The sequence below is a fragment of the Cetorhinus maximus genome, chromosome 17 (genome assembly GCF_964194155.1).
Source record: "Cetorhinus maximus chromosome 17, sCetMax3.hap1.1, whole genome shotgun sequence".
In the NCBI taxonomy this organism is placed as follows: domain Eukaryota; kingdom Metazoa; phylum Chordata; class Chondrichthyes; order Lamniformes; family Cetorhinidae; genus Cetorhinus; species Cetorhinus maximus.
The window spans coordinates 39,154,227-39,170,652 of NC_135895.1; the positions used below are offsets into that span (position 1 = coordinate 39,154,227).

Below are 16,426 nucleotides of genomic sequence, written 5' to 3' on the forward strand. Positions count from 1 at the left end.
TGTTTAAGTCTTAAAACTTGAAATCTTGTTGTGTGACCTTTTCAGTTGGTCACTAAAAATTCAAATATCTTTTTAAAAGTTATCCAACTCTATATGAACATCAGCATTTAAAAGTTTCATACTTTCAAAAATATTCTACTATTCTTACTACAGTAAAGTCCCCACTTAACATCAACTCTCTTAATGTTGTTTCACTGTAACGCTACCCTGAGGAACTCCTGCAGTGATATCCTGGAACTGAGATGATTGACCTCCAACAAACCACAACCATCTTCCTTTGTGCTAGGTATGACTGCAACCAACGGAGAGTTTTCCCCCTGATTCCCACTGCCTCCAGTTTTGCTAGGACTCCTTGATGTTACACTCAGTCAAATGCTGCCTTGATGTCAAGGGCAGTCACTCTCACCCTCACTTGACCTGCCTATATCTCTTTGCAACCTCGTTGTGTCCTCCTCACAGCTTACATTCATGCCTAGCTTTGTATCATCAGCAAACTTTGATACATTACTCACAGTCTCTTTGTCTAAGTTATTAATAGATAAGATTCTAAATAGCTGAGGCACCAGCACTGATCACAGCGGCACTCCACTACTTACAGCCCGCCAGCTTGAAAATGCCCTGTTTCTCCCTGGTCTGTGCTTTGTGTCCATTAGTTAATCCTCTATCCATGCTAATATATTACCTGCAATTCCATGAGCCCTAATCTTGTGTGGGGTGAAGAGTGACTGCCCTTGACATCAAGGCAGCATTTGGCTGAGTGTGGCATCAAGGAGCCCTAGCAAAACTGGAGTCAATGGTAACCAGGGGGAAAACTCTTCCGGTTGGAATCATACGTAGCACAGAGGAAGGTGGTTGTGGCTATTGGAGGTCAATCATCTCAGTTCCAGGACATCACTGCTGGAGTTCCTCAGGATTGTGTCCTAGGCCCAACCATCTTCAGTTGCTTCAGCAATGACCTTCCTTCCATCATAAGGTCAGAAGTGGGGATGTTCACTGACGATTGCACAATGTTCAGCACCATTCGCGACTCCTTAGATACTGAAGCATTCCATGTCCAAATGCAGAAAGGCCTGGGCAATATCCAGGCTTGGGCTGACAGTTGGCAAGTAACATTCACGCCAAACAAGTGCCAGGCAATGATCATCTCCAGCAAGAGAGAATCTAAACATCATCCATTGACATTCAATGGCATTACCATTGCTGAATCCCCCATTATCAACATCCTGGGGGTTACCATTGACCAGAAACTGAACTGGGCTAGGCATATAAATACTGTGGCTACAAGAGCAGGTTAGAGGCTTGGAATCCTACAGCGAGTAGTATCTCACCTCCTGACTCCTCAAAGCCTGTCCACCATCTGCAAGGGATAAGTTAGGAATGTGGTAGAATACTCTCCACTTGCCTGGATGAGTACAGATCCAATAACACTCAAGAAGCTTGACACCATCCAGGACAAAGCAGCCCACTTGATTGACACTCCTTCCATAAACATTCTCCTCCACATTGCCTTCCTCCACTTCCGATGCACAGTGTGTACCATCTACAAAATGGACTGCAGAAACTCACAAAGGCTCCTTAGACAGCACCTTCCAACCCACAACCACTACCATTTAGAAGGACAAGGGCAGCAGACACATGGGAACACCACCACCTGGAAGATCCCCTCCATGCCACTTACCATCCTGATTTGGAAATATATTCACCATTTCTTCACTGTTGCTGGGTCAAAATCCTGGAACTCTCTCCCTAACAGCACTGTGAGTGTACCTACACCACATGGAGCGCAGTGATTCAAGAAGGCAGCTCACCACCACCTTCTCAAGGGCAATTAGGGTTGGGCAATAAATGCTGGCCTAGCCAGTGACACCCACTTCCCATGAATGAATAAGAAAAAAACGTTATCAAATGTCTTTTGGAACTCCAAATATACTACACCTACTGGTTTTCTTTTATCTATCCTCAAAAAACTAATTTGTCAAACATGATTATCCTTTCATAAAACCATCTGTCTGACTGTCTGATCATATCATGATTTTCTAAGTGCATTGATAAGGCTTATCAATAATAGATTCCAGCATTTTCCTGATGACTAATGTTAGGCCAACTAGCTGTAGTTGCATTTCTTTTTCCCTCCTTTCTCGAAAAGAGGTGTAACATTTGCTCATCGCTGGGACCATTCTGAAATCAGAATCACGAATGTCCTCATAATGAATGCCAAGTATAATGCAACAGAATTTTTAGCACATAATAGGATACAAATAACTCCCATTGAGAACCTCTGGCCTTCATTATGTACTCTTCTGTGGAATGGAGCTTCAACTCACATCCTTCAGACTCTAGGGAGTAAATGCTACTGAGTCACTCCAAAATGCAATAGTGTAAAACCAGCGTAGGAATTAACCATCCAAAAGCAGTTATGTTTCATAATAGTGACATAATATTTCATATTAGTCACTAATGTTAGTGACACATTAGTGCCAGTGGGCTTAAAACATACTCTGTTCTGCCGCAGAACCACTGCTTTGGGTTATGTGTGGCCTGCACCAACAGAAGTGACAATATCACAGTCATTTGACACTTTCAGATATGTTTGATTTCAATGCTGTCTGACTCTAGCCTGACTTCAAAAATCGGAGATAAAAACAAAAAGCTAAAAGCTACTGCGGATGCTGGAAATCCAAAACAAAAACAGAATTACCTGGAAAAACTCAGCAAGTCTGGCAGCATCGGCGGAGAAGAAATCAGTTAACGTTCCGAGCCTTCATGGCCCTTCGGCAAAACTGGAGCATAGTTAGATGAAGGGAGAAATATAAATTGGTTTAAGGTGGGTCGGGGCGGGGGGGAGAGAGAGACACATTGAGGGTGTGGTGTGGTGATTGTGGAGATGAGCAGATAATCAAAATATGTCACAGACAAAAGGGTCAAAGAGGTGTTGAAGGTGGTGGTATTTGTCTGAGAAAAGTGCTAATTAAGAATGGAAGACAGGATATTCAAAGTACAGCTCTAGTGGGGGTGGGGTGGAAAGACTAAAGGTTTTAGTTTTAGATTTAAAAATAATGGAAATAGGTGGGGAAAGAAGAATCTATATAAATTATTGAAAAAAAAGCGGTGGGGGGGGGGGGAAAGAAACGGGGTGGGGATGGGGGGAGGGGGAGTTTAAGATCTAAAGTTGTTGAATTCAATATTCAGCCCGGAGGGCTGTAAAGTGCCTAGTCGGAAGATGAGGTGCTGTTCCTCCAGTTTGCGTTGGGCTTCACTGGAACAATGCAGCAAGCCAAGGACAGACATGTTGGCAAGAGAACAGGGTGGAGTGTTAAAATGGCAAGCGACAGGGAGGTTTGGGTCTTTCTTGCGGACAGACCGCAGGTGTTCCGCAAAACGGTCGCCCAGTTTGCGTTTGGTCTCTCCAATGTAGAGGAGACCGCATTGGGAGCAACGAATGCAGTAGACTAAGTTAGGGGAAATGCAAGTGAAATGCTGCTTCACTTGAAAGGAGTGTTTGGGCCCTTGGACGGTGAGGAGAGAGGAAGTGAAGGGGCAGGTGTTGCATCTTCTGCGTGGGCATGGGGAGGTGCCATAAGTGGGGGTTGAGGAGTAGGGGGTGATGGAGGAGTGGACCAGGGTGTCCCGGAGGGAACGATCCCTACGGAATGCCGTCAAGGGGGGTGAAGGGAAGATGTGTTTGGTGGTGGCATCATGCTGGAGTTGGCGGAAATGGCGGAGGATGATCCTTTGAATGCGGAGGCTGGTGGGGTGATAAGTGAGGACAAGGGGGACCCTATCATGTTTCTGGGAAGGAGGAGAAGGCGTGAGGGAGGATGCGCGGGATATGGGCCGGACACGGTTGAGGGCCCTGTCAACGACCGTGGATGGAAAACCTCGGTTAAGGAAGAAGGAGGACATGTCAGAGGAGCTGTTTTTGAAGGTAGCGTCATCAGAACAGATGCGACGGAGGCGAAGGAACTGAGAGAATGGGATGGAGTCTTTACAGGAAGCGGGGTGTGAGGAGCTGTAGTCGAGAAGCTGCTTCATGCTCTCGTCGGGACCTGGAAAAATTTATTAATTTTGCTTCCAATCTCCACCCCTCCATCATCTTCACATGGTCCATCTCTGACACTTCTCTTCCCTTCCTTGACCTCTCTGTCTCAATTTCTGATGATAGACTGTCCACCAATATCCATTACAAGCCTACCGACTCCCACAGCTACCTCGACTACAGCTCCTCACACCCCGCTTCCTGTAAAGACTCCATCCCATTCTCTCAGTTCCTTCGCCTCCGTCGCATCTGTTCTGATGACGCTACCTTCAAAAACAGCTCCTCTGACATGTCCTCCTTCTTCCTTAACCGAGGTTTTCCATCCACGGTCGTTGACAGGGCCCTCAACCGTGTCCGGCCCATATCCCGCGCATCCTCCCTCACGCCTTCTCCTCCTTCCCAGAAACATGATAGGGTCCCCCTTGTCCTCACTTATCACCCCACCAGCCTCCGCATTCAAAGGATCATCCTCCGCCATTTCCGCCAACTCCAGCATGATGCCACCACCAAACACATCTTCCCTTCACCCCCCCTGACGGCATTCCGTAGGGATCGTTCCCTCCGGGACACCCTGGTCCACTCCTCCATCACCCCCTACTCCTCAACCCCCACTTATGGCACCTCCCCATGCCCACGCAGAAGATGCAACACCTGCCCCTTCACTTCCTCTCTCCTCACCGTCCAAGGGCCCAAACACTCCTTTCAAGTGAAGCAGCATTTCACTTGCATTTCCCCTAACTTAGTCTACTGCATTCGTTGCTCCCAATGTGGTCTCCTCTACATTGGAGAGACCAAACGCAAACTGGGCGACCGTTTTGCGGAACACCTGCGGTCTGTCCGCAAGAAAGACCCAAACCTCCCTGTCGCTTGCCATTTTAACACTCCACCCTGTTCTCTTGCCAACATGTCTGTCCTTGGCTTGCTGCATTGTTCCAGTGAAGCCCAACGCAAACTGGAGGAACAGCACCTCATCTTCCGACTAGGCACTTTACAGCCCTCCGGGCTGAATATTGAATTCAACAACTTTAGATCTTAAACTCCCCCTCCCCCCATCCCCACCCCGTTTCTTTCCCCCCCACCCCACCGCTTTTTTTTCAATAATTTATATAGATTCTTCTTTCCCCACCTATTTCCATTATTTTTAAATCTAAAACTAAAACCTTTAGTCTTTCCACCCCACCCCCACTAGAGCTGTACTTTGAATATCCTGTCTTCCATTCTTAATTAGCACTTTTCTCAGACAAATACCACCACCTTCAACACCTCTTTGACCCTTTTGTCTGTGACATATTTTGATTATCTGCTCATCTCCACAATCACCACACCACACCCTCAATGTGTCTCTCCCCCACCCCACCACCCCCCCTCCCCCACCCACCTTAAACCAATTTATATTTCTCCCTTCTTCTAACTATGCTCCAGTTCTGCCGAAGGGCCATGAAGACTCGAAACGTTAACTGATTTCTTCTCCGCCGATGCTGCCAGACTTGCTGAGTTTTTCCAGGTAATTCTGTTTTTGTTTCAAAAATCGGAGTTTGGTCAGGTTTCTGACCGATGCTGCAGGAGGCAGTCTGAGCATTGGACAGCACTGATACTTTCTCCTGGATAGTACTAATCCAATATGAGGGATGCCTGAGCAGGGCTGCCCTCGCCCCCCACTCTCTGCTCCTTAGACTAGTTCCTGTCTGGCTTCTACCACCTGCAGTCGCTCCTAATTGTGCTGTGTGTTACATCTCATGCTTTTGCTCTGCAATTTCCCTCTGAATGGAAGTTCCTGAGCTGATGCTTGCAACAGGTGGGGTGAATGATGCAGTGTGAATCAGTGAGAAATGTCGCTCATCCACTGCAATTTTCATATTTTGCTCCCACAAACAACCTTTGATCAAGAAGCTCATAGGGCCATCCACTTGCCATCACACTGTATCACTCACCCTACCTGTTGCAAGCATCAGCTCAGGAACTTCCAATAAAAGGGAAATTATAGAGCAAGAGCATGAGATGAAACACAAAGCACAAGTTAGGAGCAACTGCAGATAGTAGAAGCCAGGCAGGAACTAGTCTAAGGGTCAGAGAGTGGGAGGTGAGGGTAGCCCTGCTCAGGCATCCCTCATATTGGAATAGTACTATCCAGGAGGCTGCTTTCAGAAAGGACCTTGCAAAAAAACAAAAATAAAGGCCCAAAAACAAGAGGCAGACATTCTTCAGAGCTGCTTCTGCCCTCCCACCATAGTTTAGTGAGATGTATAACATAAACAGGATTTCTATTGCAGATCTGGGGAATTATCCACAAAAGTTTCCTAAAAGACTGTTAAAGATCAAGCTGGGCAGTTTTAAGCTATCCTGGTGGCCAGGTGCATGCAGGAGTTCGCTGTGCAAGCACACAACAATGGCTTTCTTCCAATGATTTATTATTATGATTAGGAGCGACTGCAGGTGGTAGAAGCCAGTTAGGAACTAGTCTAAGGGGCAGAAAGTGGAGGGCAAGGGCAGCCCTGCTCACGCATCCCTCATATTGGATTAGTACTACCGCCACCTGGAGGTTCCCCTTCCAGTCACTCACCATCCTGACTTGGAAATATATCGTTGTTCCTTCACTATCGCTGGGTCAAAACCCTGGAACTCCATTCATAACAGCACTGTGGGTGTACCTACATCACATGGGCTGAAGTGGTTCAAGAAGGCAGCTCACCATCACCTTCTCAAGGTCAACTAGGGATGGGCAATAAATGCTGGCCCAGCGAGCAAAGCCCACATCCCATGAGCGAATTAAAAAAAAATTGATACACTGAACTTTCTGGGACAGCAAGTACATGTCCCAAATAAACAAATTGGAGCATGAGGCTCTCGCTCCCCTAAAGAGAATCCCAACCAAGAATAAAGCAGGTGGAAGGCTTCTGCCCCTAGTGCGTCACCCCGTCTCAATCTAGTATGCATTTGTATTGTCAGTTTACAGAAGAACTGTAACCCCAGTGGAAGAAAAAGAATATGAAGGATGCAAGTTTCAGAAATCTGTGCCATTGGCAGGACCTCACACACAGCTGATGATTTATCAGAAAATTGCGAGCACAAGGCCCATGAGTTTCCATGTTCAGTTGGTAGCACTCTGATAAAAAAATTTAACACAGAATAACGGTGTACATCCAGGCTCTGTACCAAGAACGCAATAATTCAGGACAGCAGTAGGCCATTCAGTCCCTTAAGCCTGCTCTGCCACTCAACAGAATTATGACTGATCTGATTGTGGCCTGAACTCCACTTTCTGTCACCCCCATATCCCTTAAATATTCAATGCCCAGCCTCAAGTGTTCTCTAGGGAAGAGAATTCCAAAGACTAATGACCATCTGAGAGAAAAAAAATTCTCTTTATCTCAGTCTTAAATGGGAGACCCTAATTTTTAAACGGTGTCCCCTGATTCTAGACTCCTCCACATCCACTCAGCGTCCACCCTGTCAAGAACACTTGTGGCCAGAATTTTACATCCCACATACGCCCGACCCAAGCAGATGTGAAATAGCACGAGGTGACATCGGGTGAGCGTCCCAACATCATCGCGCACTCATGTGCCATTTTGCTTGGCAGGCCCACACAACAGTTGGAAGCGTGCTCACCAACAATTAAGCGGGCAATAAAGCCCATTAATGATGCAATTAACAGCAATTTTATGTGGTCCATCCACATTTACGGTTGGCGGACGGGCCATTCTCCCAGGCGGCATTCACATTTTTGCTCAAACCTCGATCTAGGGTGGGATGAAATCCCCATGGGGAAATAAAATGAGATATCTGGGGGCCGTTGTTTTATGAGGTATGCTTTCAGGTGCTTGACTCGGCTGCATGGACTTATTTTGCAGCATTTTTCTTGTTTCCTTTATTCTGTGGAGGTCTGCAGCTCCCTCGGGCAGCTGTCTGTCTTCAGGGAGCTCATTAGAAGCGTTCACCCGGACTATCAGTTAGGTCGGCTCCCGCCCTCTTCCCGCTCCCACCCCGGCAGCACTGGGCATTTCTCAATGTGTAACCGCGGTCAGGGGGCAGATCATGGCCAGAGGCCCATTTCCCATCTGCTTCCGGGCCTGCCAATCGCGTGCGTCCAACGAACGAAAAATTCAGGCCGATATCTTTCAATCAGATCACCTCTTATTCTTCTAAACTCCAATGATTATGGACCAAAGCTGCTCAATCTTTCCTCATAAGATAACCTTTTCGTCCCAGGAATCAGTCCAGTGAATGAATGTTTCCCGACCTGCTTCTAATGCAATTATATCCTTTCTTAAGGAGACCAAAACTGTACATAGTATTCCACATGTAGTTTCACCAACGCCCTGTACAAATGTAGCATAACTTGCCCATTTTATACTCAATTCCCCTTGCAATAAAAGCCAACATTCCATATGCCTTCCTAATAAATTGCTGCACCTGCATACCAACCTTTGGTGATTCATGTAGCAAATGTAACAGGACACCTAGATCCCTCTGTACTCTCCATAGAGTTTTGCAGTCTCTCTCCATTCAAACAATATACTGGTTTTCTATTCTTCCTGCCAAAGTGGACAAGTTCACATTTTCCCACGTTATACTTCATCCAGCAAATTTTTGCCCACTCATTTAATCTATCTAAATCCCTCTGTAGGCTCTTTACATTCTCTTCACAACTTACTTTCCTGTCTATTTTTGTGTCATCGGTAAATTTAGCTACATTCAGCCCCTTCATCCAAGTCATTGATACAGATTGTAAATAGTTGAGGCCCCAGCACTTGATCCCTGTGGCATGCCACAAATTCTGGCCTCACCTAGATTACACAAACTGGGACCCTTGAAAATTAGGAGTTTCAGAACTTTAGAACTGGAAGCTCCTCCATACCCCCACTCAGGATATCAACAAGAATGATTGAAAATTGAGGCCCATCACCACTTCGTTATCCTAATATAAAATCTTCTGCTTCCCCTCACCCCCAACCAGGATCACTGGTTCCTTCCTCCTGTCCCCAACACATAATTACTCAATCAGGTTCCAATGCCTACTTGAGTGCTCTAGCCACCTTTATTCACCTACACAAAAATATTTCCCTTGCCAACAAAGTACCAGATTATTAAAAACAAGATGAACATGAAAACGAAACAATCTAGGTAACTGATCATTTCCCAAATATCCTCACTCCGGCCATTACAATTCTAACTAAACAACTAATAAAACTTGGAAACAGGAAAGAAGAAAAAGTAAATATTTAACAGTACTTAATACTTCCTAGGTTACTTTACAATTTGCAATTCAATCTCTGGATACATTTGTCAAAAAAATTACTTACCAAGCCAAATGAGCAAAATGGGAGTCTGTGGAAGCAGCAATTACTTCACAATTAATCTTGTTGAAATCTTCTACACGATCACTAAAAGCGATAATCTCAGTTGGACACACATAGGAGAAATCAAGTGGGTAGAAAAAGAAGACTACATATTTTCCTGTTGAGAAAATGAACAGTTTAATTCATAAATATAGTGCTGTGCAATCAAAAGTCATGTTATTGTTCAGCATGTTAGATTTGTACAAAAGTAATGGCTGGAACCCATGTTGAAAATGCCGGCTCACTTACTATTTACAGCAACTATCCAAAGAGTAGTCAAAGAAATGTACAGCCCTAACATTCCCCTCACAACGCTTAAATGACCAGTTTTTTTTGCATTCCTGAGGCAAAAATTGGATGTAATCATTTCATCAACTCTGTGCTTGCATAGTGCTGCCCCTGTGCTGCTTCTGGATTCCTCCTGAAGTGTTGAACACTGTAATGAATCATTCCAAATTAAATACCATGCAATTCAGGATCAGATGTATCAAGGCCTGCTTTCTTGTTTACACTGATCATGGGCCAAGTACAGGCTGCTCCTGTAGAGGTTGGTGCTGAGTAAAGGTTATGTCTGACAGCCTGCTCCATTTAATCGACCAAGCAGCAATGAGTAGCCTTATTCTACATTTAGCTAAGTTTGGTGTTGCAAAATGGTCTTACTTTTTTGGTCAGTTGATTGTCAGAGGTGCGATGTGAACTGTTCAAAGCTCATAATCCCCATTTAATCAACAGCAAACTCTAATTCTGGTTTATAAGGAAGATGAATGGGAAGATCTTCTTAATGTCAAGAAGACTCAAAATCACAGGAGGAGAAAAGCATCTGTTCACTGTTCCTCTACTGTTTGGATTTACTGTCCTTGCATAATCTGTATAACCTATTGAAGAGACTAACGTTCAGCCTGGGGCTAGTGCAAAAGTTAAGTTACCTGTTTCAGGAAGACTTTGAGTCATACAGCAGGGTTGACACAGCACGGACAATTGTGCAGTGAGGTAACTACAGCTTTGACTTGGCGGGGGCGGAGGGGGAGCGGAAGTGGGAAATCAAGTAGGTCTTGGGAGACATATCTCTAACATGGGCTAGTTACTAGTGAATTGGCACATTTATCAAATGCCCAATGCATTGTTCACCAGAGCTAATCAATAAAATAAATCTTTCTCATGAATCCCAGGAACCAGCAAGCCTTGTTTTTTTTTCGCATAACTGGCTTCCCCACTAGGGTTGATCAATGACATACACTTTACCCTTCCATGCTCCTCTGTAAATAACTGCCTCTTATATGAATAGGAAGGGATTCTAACCCATGAAGATCCAACTTTTCTGCAAAAGAACGTGGAGCTAAAGATGCTACTCCCAGGCTGCATATATTTTGAGAGTCACAGTTACCCATAAAGTGAAACTTTCAGGTATCCCAAGCTGTAGCTTATGGCCTCTCTGTATCATTTTCAACTGCAGCCAAGAGCAAGTACCATCTCCTCCAGCTCTTGCTGAAACGTGCTCTGTACGTTATCCAGCATGCTCCTCTCAAACTGGCTATCTAAGTTCCCGAAGACAGATGGGCTAGATGATGGTGCTTGCCTGAGTAAGATGCAGTGATGAGGTGCTGGGTGAGGTGTACATAGGGTGGTCTTGGGATGGCAGTACTGCAACTAATAGTGCCACAACTAAAGAGAAAGAAAGACATGTGTTTGGAAATGTTCTCAGAGGTAATTACTGAAAAACCGTCTATGTTAAGCAGCTGTCATGGTGTAAAATTCAGTTTAAGAAGTTTTCTTCATTTAAGGTCCATGGATGCCAGGATGATTACCCATTCCTCAAAAATCACTCGTTGGAAAATTGGTGAGATATCTGGATTTTTAAAAAAATTCCAACTTCCTAAATAGCTACTGATCTCTAATATTAACAAACTAAATTTCAATACACCGCTATAGGGAGACCTTTTACAAACACAGAAGTTGGTCAGAAACAGGAGTTTTTAATATGAAGAAGCGGGAAGTCAGCAAAATGTTACAAGTTTATCTTGAACTTAGATAGTTACCACAACTTGATCATAAGGATCTTCAGAGATGATTGCAAGATTCTGATTGTCAGATCACTTTACAATTCTATCCGTCACCATCTGGCTTTCTAGAATAGAACAGTGCCATGATGTTTCAGATATTTGCGCTGGAGTAGCCACTCCATGGAAAGAGTGGCCACCTGCATGGAGAATCAGATACGACAGGCAACCCAATGGCCTGCACACTGTCTGCCACTTTAAACAGGAAGAAACTTCCACCATGGTCGTTCAATGCCTCATTGAAGCGCAGCAAAGTGCTCTCCAGCTGTTGGCTAGCAGGGAAGTACAGATGGGCCATGAAAGTAAAGATGGAGAAAGAGCAAATGGAAAGAGGAACTCTTCTAATGGCACTCTCACTTTTCATCCCTTGCACCCACCTTCCCCCAGACAAAGCTGCCTTCTACCCTAATGACGAACCCTGACCTGCACAAGTGAAGCAGTCTTTGCCATGGCCCTCACATGCTCCAAAACCCAGAAGATATCCGCTTCGACTATCTCTGCCGTCACAACAAGCAACTTGCCTCTAACTCTGTTGAAGCCACAGAGATAGCACCACTTAGGAATACTAAAAAGCAAAAGAGGAAGGCTTCTTAGTTGCTTAGAGAATTCACTTGCTTGTTCATAACAATGTCAATGTTTTTATGGATGTGAATATTTCAATGAATCGAGCACTTTATTTGAACTCTCCATTGTTCTGTCATCTCTATTGTTGCCTCCCAAATTCCAAACGGACATTAACCTTGATGAGAATGATATGGTCAAAGTGGAAAATGAGCAATGAATATAAATGTGAAACAAGGATTTCTGGCTGTGGGAATGATTTCTGATGGGTTGGGGTAGAGGGAGGTGGGGGGGGGGTGTTCAGAGGGTTTAGCATAGAAGTGTCCAGAGGGTTTAGCATAGAAGTGTCATGTGGCTTTACACACTCGGGTTATCTGAAGTGTGCCTGTAACATCCTATTGTGGGTTTGTGTGTTTCTGTGGCAGTGAGGTGAGCGGCTGCAGGCACCCAGGCCACATCAGGTTCCCCCTTCTTGAAGAGAAGGATGCAAAATGGTCAGCAACTTCCTTCTCCTGTAACTCCATTTCTTTCTGCAACGCAATGTTGTGCAAGACACAGAAAACCACTGCCATTTTCAATACTCTTGCTGCTGCATACTGAAGTAGGCCCCCAGATCAGTCCACATCTTCAGCAGCCCAATGACTTGCTCAATGGTTGCCCTTGCAGCCATGTAGCTCCTGTTATGCTTCTCCTCTGCAGCTATAGCAGGGCTCCTCACAGGTGTCATGAGCCAGGTCCTCAAAGGATGCCACTGGTCTCCAAGAAGCCAACCGCTCACTCTGTTTGGAAGTGCCAGCACCTGTGGAAGATGTGACTGCCACAGAATGAAGGAATCATGGTAGCTTCTAGAGTATCTTGCACAGATATGCATGAAAACTATCCACTGGTCACATAGCAGCTGAACATTGCTAGAGTGGAATCTCTTACAATTGATAAATACTTCAGGATGATGAGGGTGCCTTGATTCACACGTGTATTTTATGGCTCCCTGCTCCTGTGCAAATCCTGCACTCCGGACCCCACCAAATCGTGGGATATCTTGATCCACGTGCCCAAAAATCTGTGGGTCGAGAATCGGTCTGTTCAGTCACCTGAAGAACAAGGACAGAAACTTGCATCCCTGAGTAGACATAATCAGGGACGTAGTGCCGAATTTTGAGGTGCAGGAGCTCTAAGAAATGCGTTGGTCATATCATTTCTAAATCTACTACTACATTGTTTTCCTATGTATTAATCACTTGAGTCCCCAGATGTTAGTAAAACTATGCTTTTAAAGTGAAAAATATTAGTGCCGGTAGGCATTTTATTTTGAACCATGTGGTATCTTGAATCATTAATCTTTAGCATAGCTGAAATTTCATTATGCAACAGTTTAATTATTTAATTCAAGCCTATTAATAATATGAATTACAGGAAACTTTACTTACTTTTGACTGGGAGATGGTATATAGAGAGACTATGGCTTTTCTTGATTTGTATTTATAACCAAGACCTGGGTGCACAGGGCATAATTTCAAAATCTGAAGATGATGCAATACTTGGAAGTATTGTGAACTGTGAGGAGGACAGTGATAGACTTCAAGAGGATTTGGACAAGTTGGCGGAATGGGCAGACAAATGGCAGGTGAAATTTAATGTAGAGAAGCGTGAAGTGATACATTTTGGTCAGAAGAACAAGAAGAGGCGACAGAAAATAGAGGGTACAATTCCAAAGGAAATACTGGAGCAGAGGGACTTGGGTGTATATGTAGATAAATCATTGAAGGCAACAGGGCAGGTTGAGAAAGCAGTTAATAAATTATACTGAATCCTGAGCTTTATAAATAGGGGCACAGAGTACAAAAGCAAGTAAGTTATGAACCTTCATAAAACACTGGTTCAGCCACAAGGGGAAGGATATGGACGTTTTATAAAAGGTGCAAAAATGATTTAAGAGAATGGTTCCAAGAATGAGACACTTCAAGTTATGTGGAATGATTGGTGAAGGTGGGGCTGTTCCCCTTGGAGAAGAGAAGGTTGAGAGGGGATTTGTTATACATATTCAAAATCATGAGGGCAGAGTAAATGGGGAGAAACTGTTCCCACTGGCACACAAGTTCGAGAATGCCAAGGTGATTAACAAAAGAACCACAGGTGACATGAGGAAAAACTTCTTTATGCAACAACATGACCTCACTACAGCCTTGGTTCAAGTATAAACAAAAGAGCTGAACTCCAGAGGTGAGGTGAGAGTGACTGCCCTTGACATCAAGGCAGCATTTGACCGAGTGTGGCATTAAGGAGCCCTAGCAAAACTGGAGTCAATGGGAATCAGAGGGAAAACTCTCCACTGGTTGGAGTGATACTTCGCACAAAGGAAGATGGCTGTGGTTTTTGGAGGTCAGTCATCTCAGTTCCAGGACATCACAGCAGGAGTTCCTCAGGATTGTGCCCTAGGCCAACCATCTTCAGTTGCTTCAGCAATGACCTTCCTTCCATCATAAGGTCAGAAGTGGGGATGTTCATTGATGATTGCGCAATGTTCAGCACCATTCGTGACTCCTCAGATACTAAAGTAGTCCATGTCCAAATGCAGAAAGGCCTGGGCAATATCCAGGTTTGGGCTGACAAGTGGCAAGTAACATTCACACCATGCAAATGTCAGGCAATGACCATCTCCAACAACAGAGCATCTAAACATCGCCCATTGACATTCAATGTCATTCAGTTCATCGCGGAATCCCCCACTATCAACATCAATTGCAGTTTTCAAAAGGGAACTGGATAATTATCTGGAGAGAGAAGATTTTACAGGGTTATAGCGAAAAGGTAGAGGACTGGGACCATCAGGGTTGCTGTTGGAGAGAAATGACACAGAGACAGTGTGCTGAATGGCCTACTTCTGAGCTGAAACCATTCTACGATTCTAGTGTAGATATTCGAGGAACTTGATAAACACATGAGGAAGAAAGAAGCTGAAGGTTACCCTGATAGTGTGATCAAGAAGGATGGGAGGAGGTTTGTGTGGAACATAAACACCAACATAGATGAGGTGGATCTAATGGCCTGATTCTGTGCTGTAAATTCCATGTAAAGCTGCCAGCAGGGAATACAAACACGATACTGTGTTTCACATCCTCAGGCCATCACAGCCAAGGAATTAATGCTCAGTAAGCAAATGCAGTAGGGTGCTTGGGGATATTGATGCTGCTTTAGATCCTGGGAATCTTGAGCCTCAAAGACCCTGAAATGCCTGTTTATGAGAAAGCTGTGTGCAGGGAGTTGTACGGTCTGTATTTTTTTTTTACAATGAGGGAGCTGTACAGGAGGGTTACTGCTGCTGCACATTGACTCAGAAACATTCAGCAGCAGCAGCATGAAGCCTGGGACCTTGGGTCTGACCTTCCTTCCACCACCTCTTAACCTCCCCAGGCTCCGGATTCACAGCCACACCGCGAGCTCCAGACATTCCGGCCAACTCTTACCGTCCAGCCTGAACTCAAACCCTAGGAGATTGTGACCAAACTTGCCCCTGTGCCCCATATAATAACACAGGCAGAATTCACTCGACTCCAGTCGCCTCTGCATCACAAGTCACACAACTCCACATAGTTGCGAGAGAATTTCCCTCTGGTTCTGATTGTTGCCATCAATGATCCAAATCCCTCTGTGTGTGTTACTCCTGGAGACAAGTAGCTTCAATATTGGAGGCAGTGAGGATTAAAATCAATACCAATCTTAGATTGAAAATCCAGTCGGACAACTAATGGAGTAGATTCCACTGAGCATCCCTCCAATGTCCCCCTCCAGCCCCTTCCCCATCTCTCCACCCAACTTCCCCAACAACCGCACCCCCCTCCCCCCATATTCCCCCTCCCTCTCCCCACCATCTAACTAACCTCCTCTCCATCGATATCCTCCCAATCTTCGGTCTAAAATTTGTCAATGTGAAGTCTCCAATCTATTTCCTACGTTTACAACAATAGTAACTATACTCCAAAAGAACTTAATTGGCTGTCGAGTACTTAGGGTCATCCTGATTGGTGCTAATAGAAATGCATTTTTTTTTTGGAGGCAACTTCTGGTATGGCCATGAAACCGAGGAGGGGGAAAGACAGGCCGCAGTCCAGCTCCGTCAAACTCGGTCACAGCGTTCTCACTTGTGAAATGTTTGAAAACACAGAGATCAGTTCAATCTAACACAACAGGCAGGTTTTAACATTTATAGCCATGATTCTGCTGAGGGTAGCGGAGAAGAAATTATCAAAGGAGAAAAGGACAGTTTACCAAATGGTAACAGAGGGAGTTAGTGAGGAAAAGCCCGCCCCAGAAAAGCAGCAAAAGCTGGACCAACAGGTTTCCCAGTGAGTGATCTGGATAAGCCCCAAGCTCCGGATCGCTGGTACCCACTGCTGCTCAACTTTTCAACCTCAAACAATATCCAAATGCTGCAC

The 16,426-nt window shown here is 44.9% G+C and overlaps 1 protein-coding gene across 3 annotated transcripts in view; it reads right to left on the bottom strand.

Moving 5' to 3' along the window:
• Positions 1–16,426, bottom strand: part of LOC144692336 (peroxiredoxin-1-like) — an 82,830-nt gene that overhangs the window by 46,652 nt on the left and 19,752 nt on the right. For all 3 annotated transcript variants that reach the window (XM_078561057.1, XM_078561059.1, XM_078561060.1), the window contains one exon: positions 9,340–9,493. In XM_078561057.1, coding sequence (XP_078417183.1) covers positions 9,340–9,493 — 154 coding nt within the window. The remainder of the gene's footprint in view (positions 1–9,339; positions 9,494–16,426) is intronic.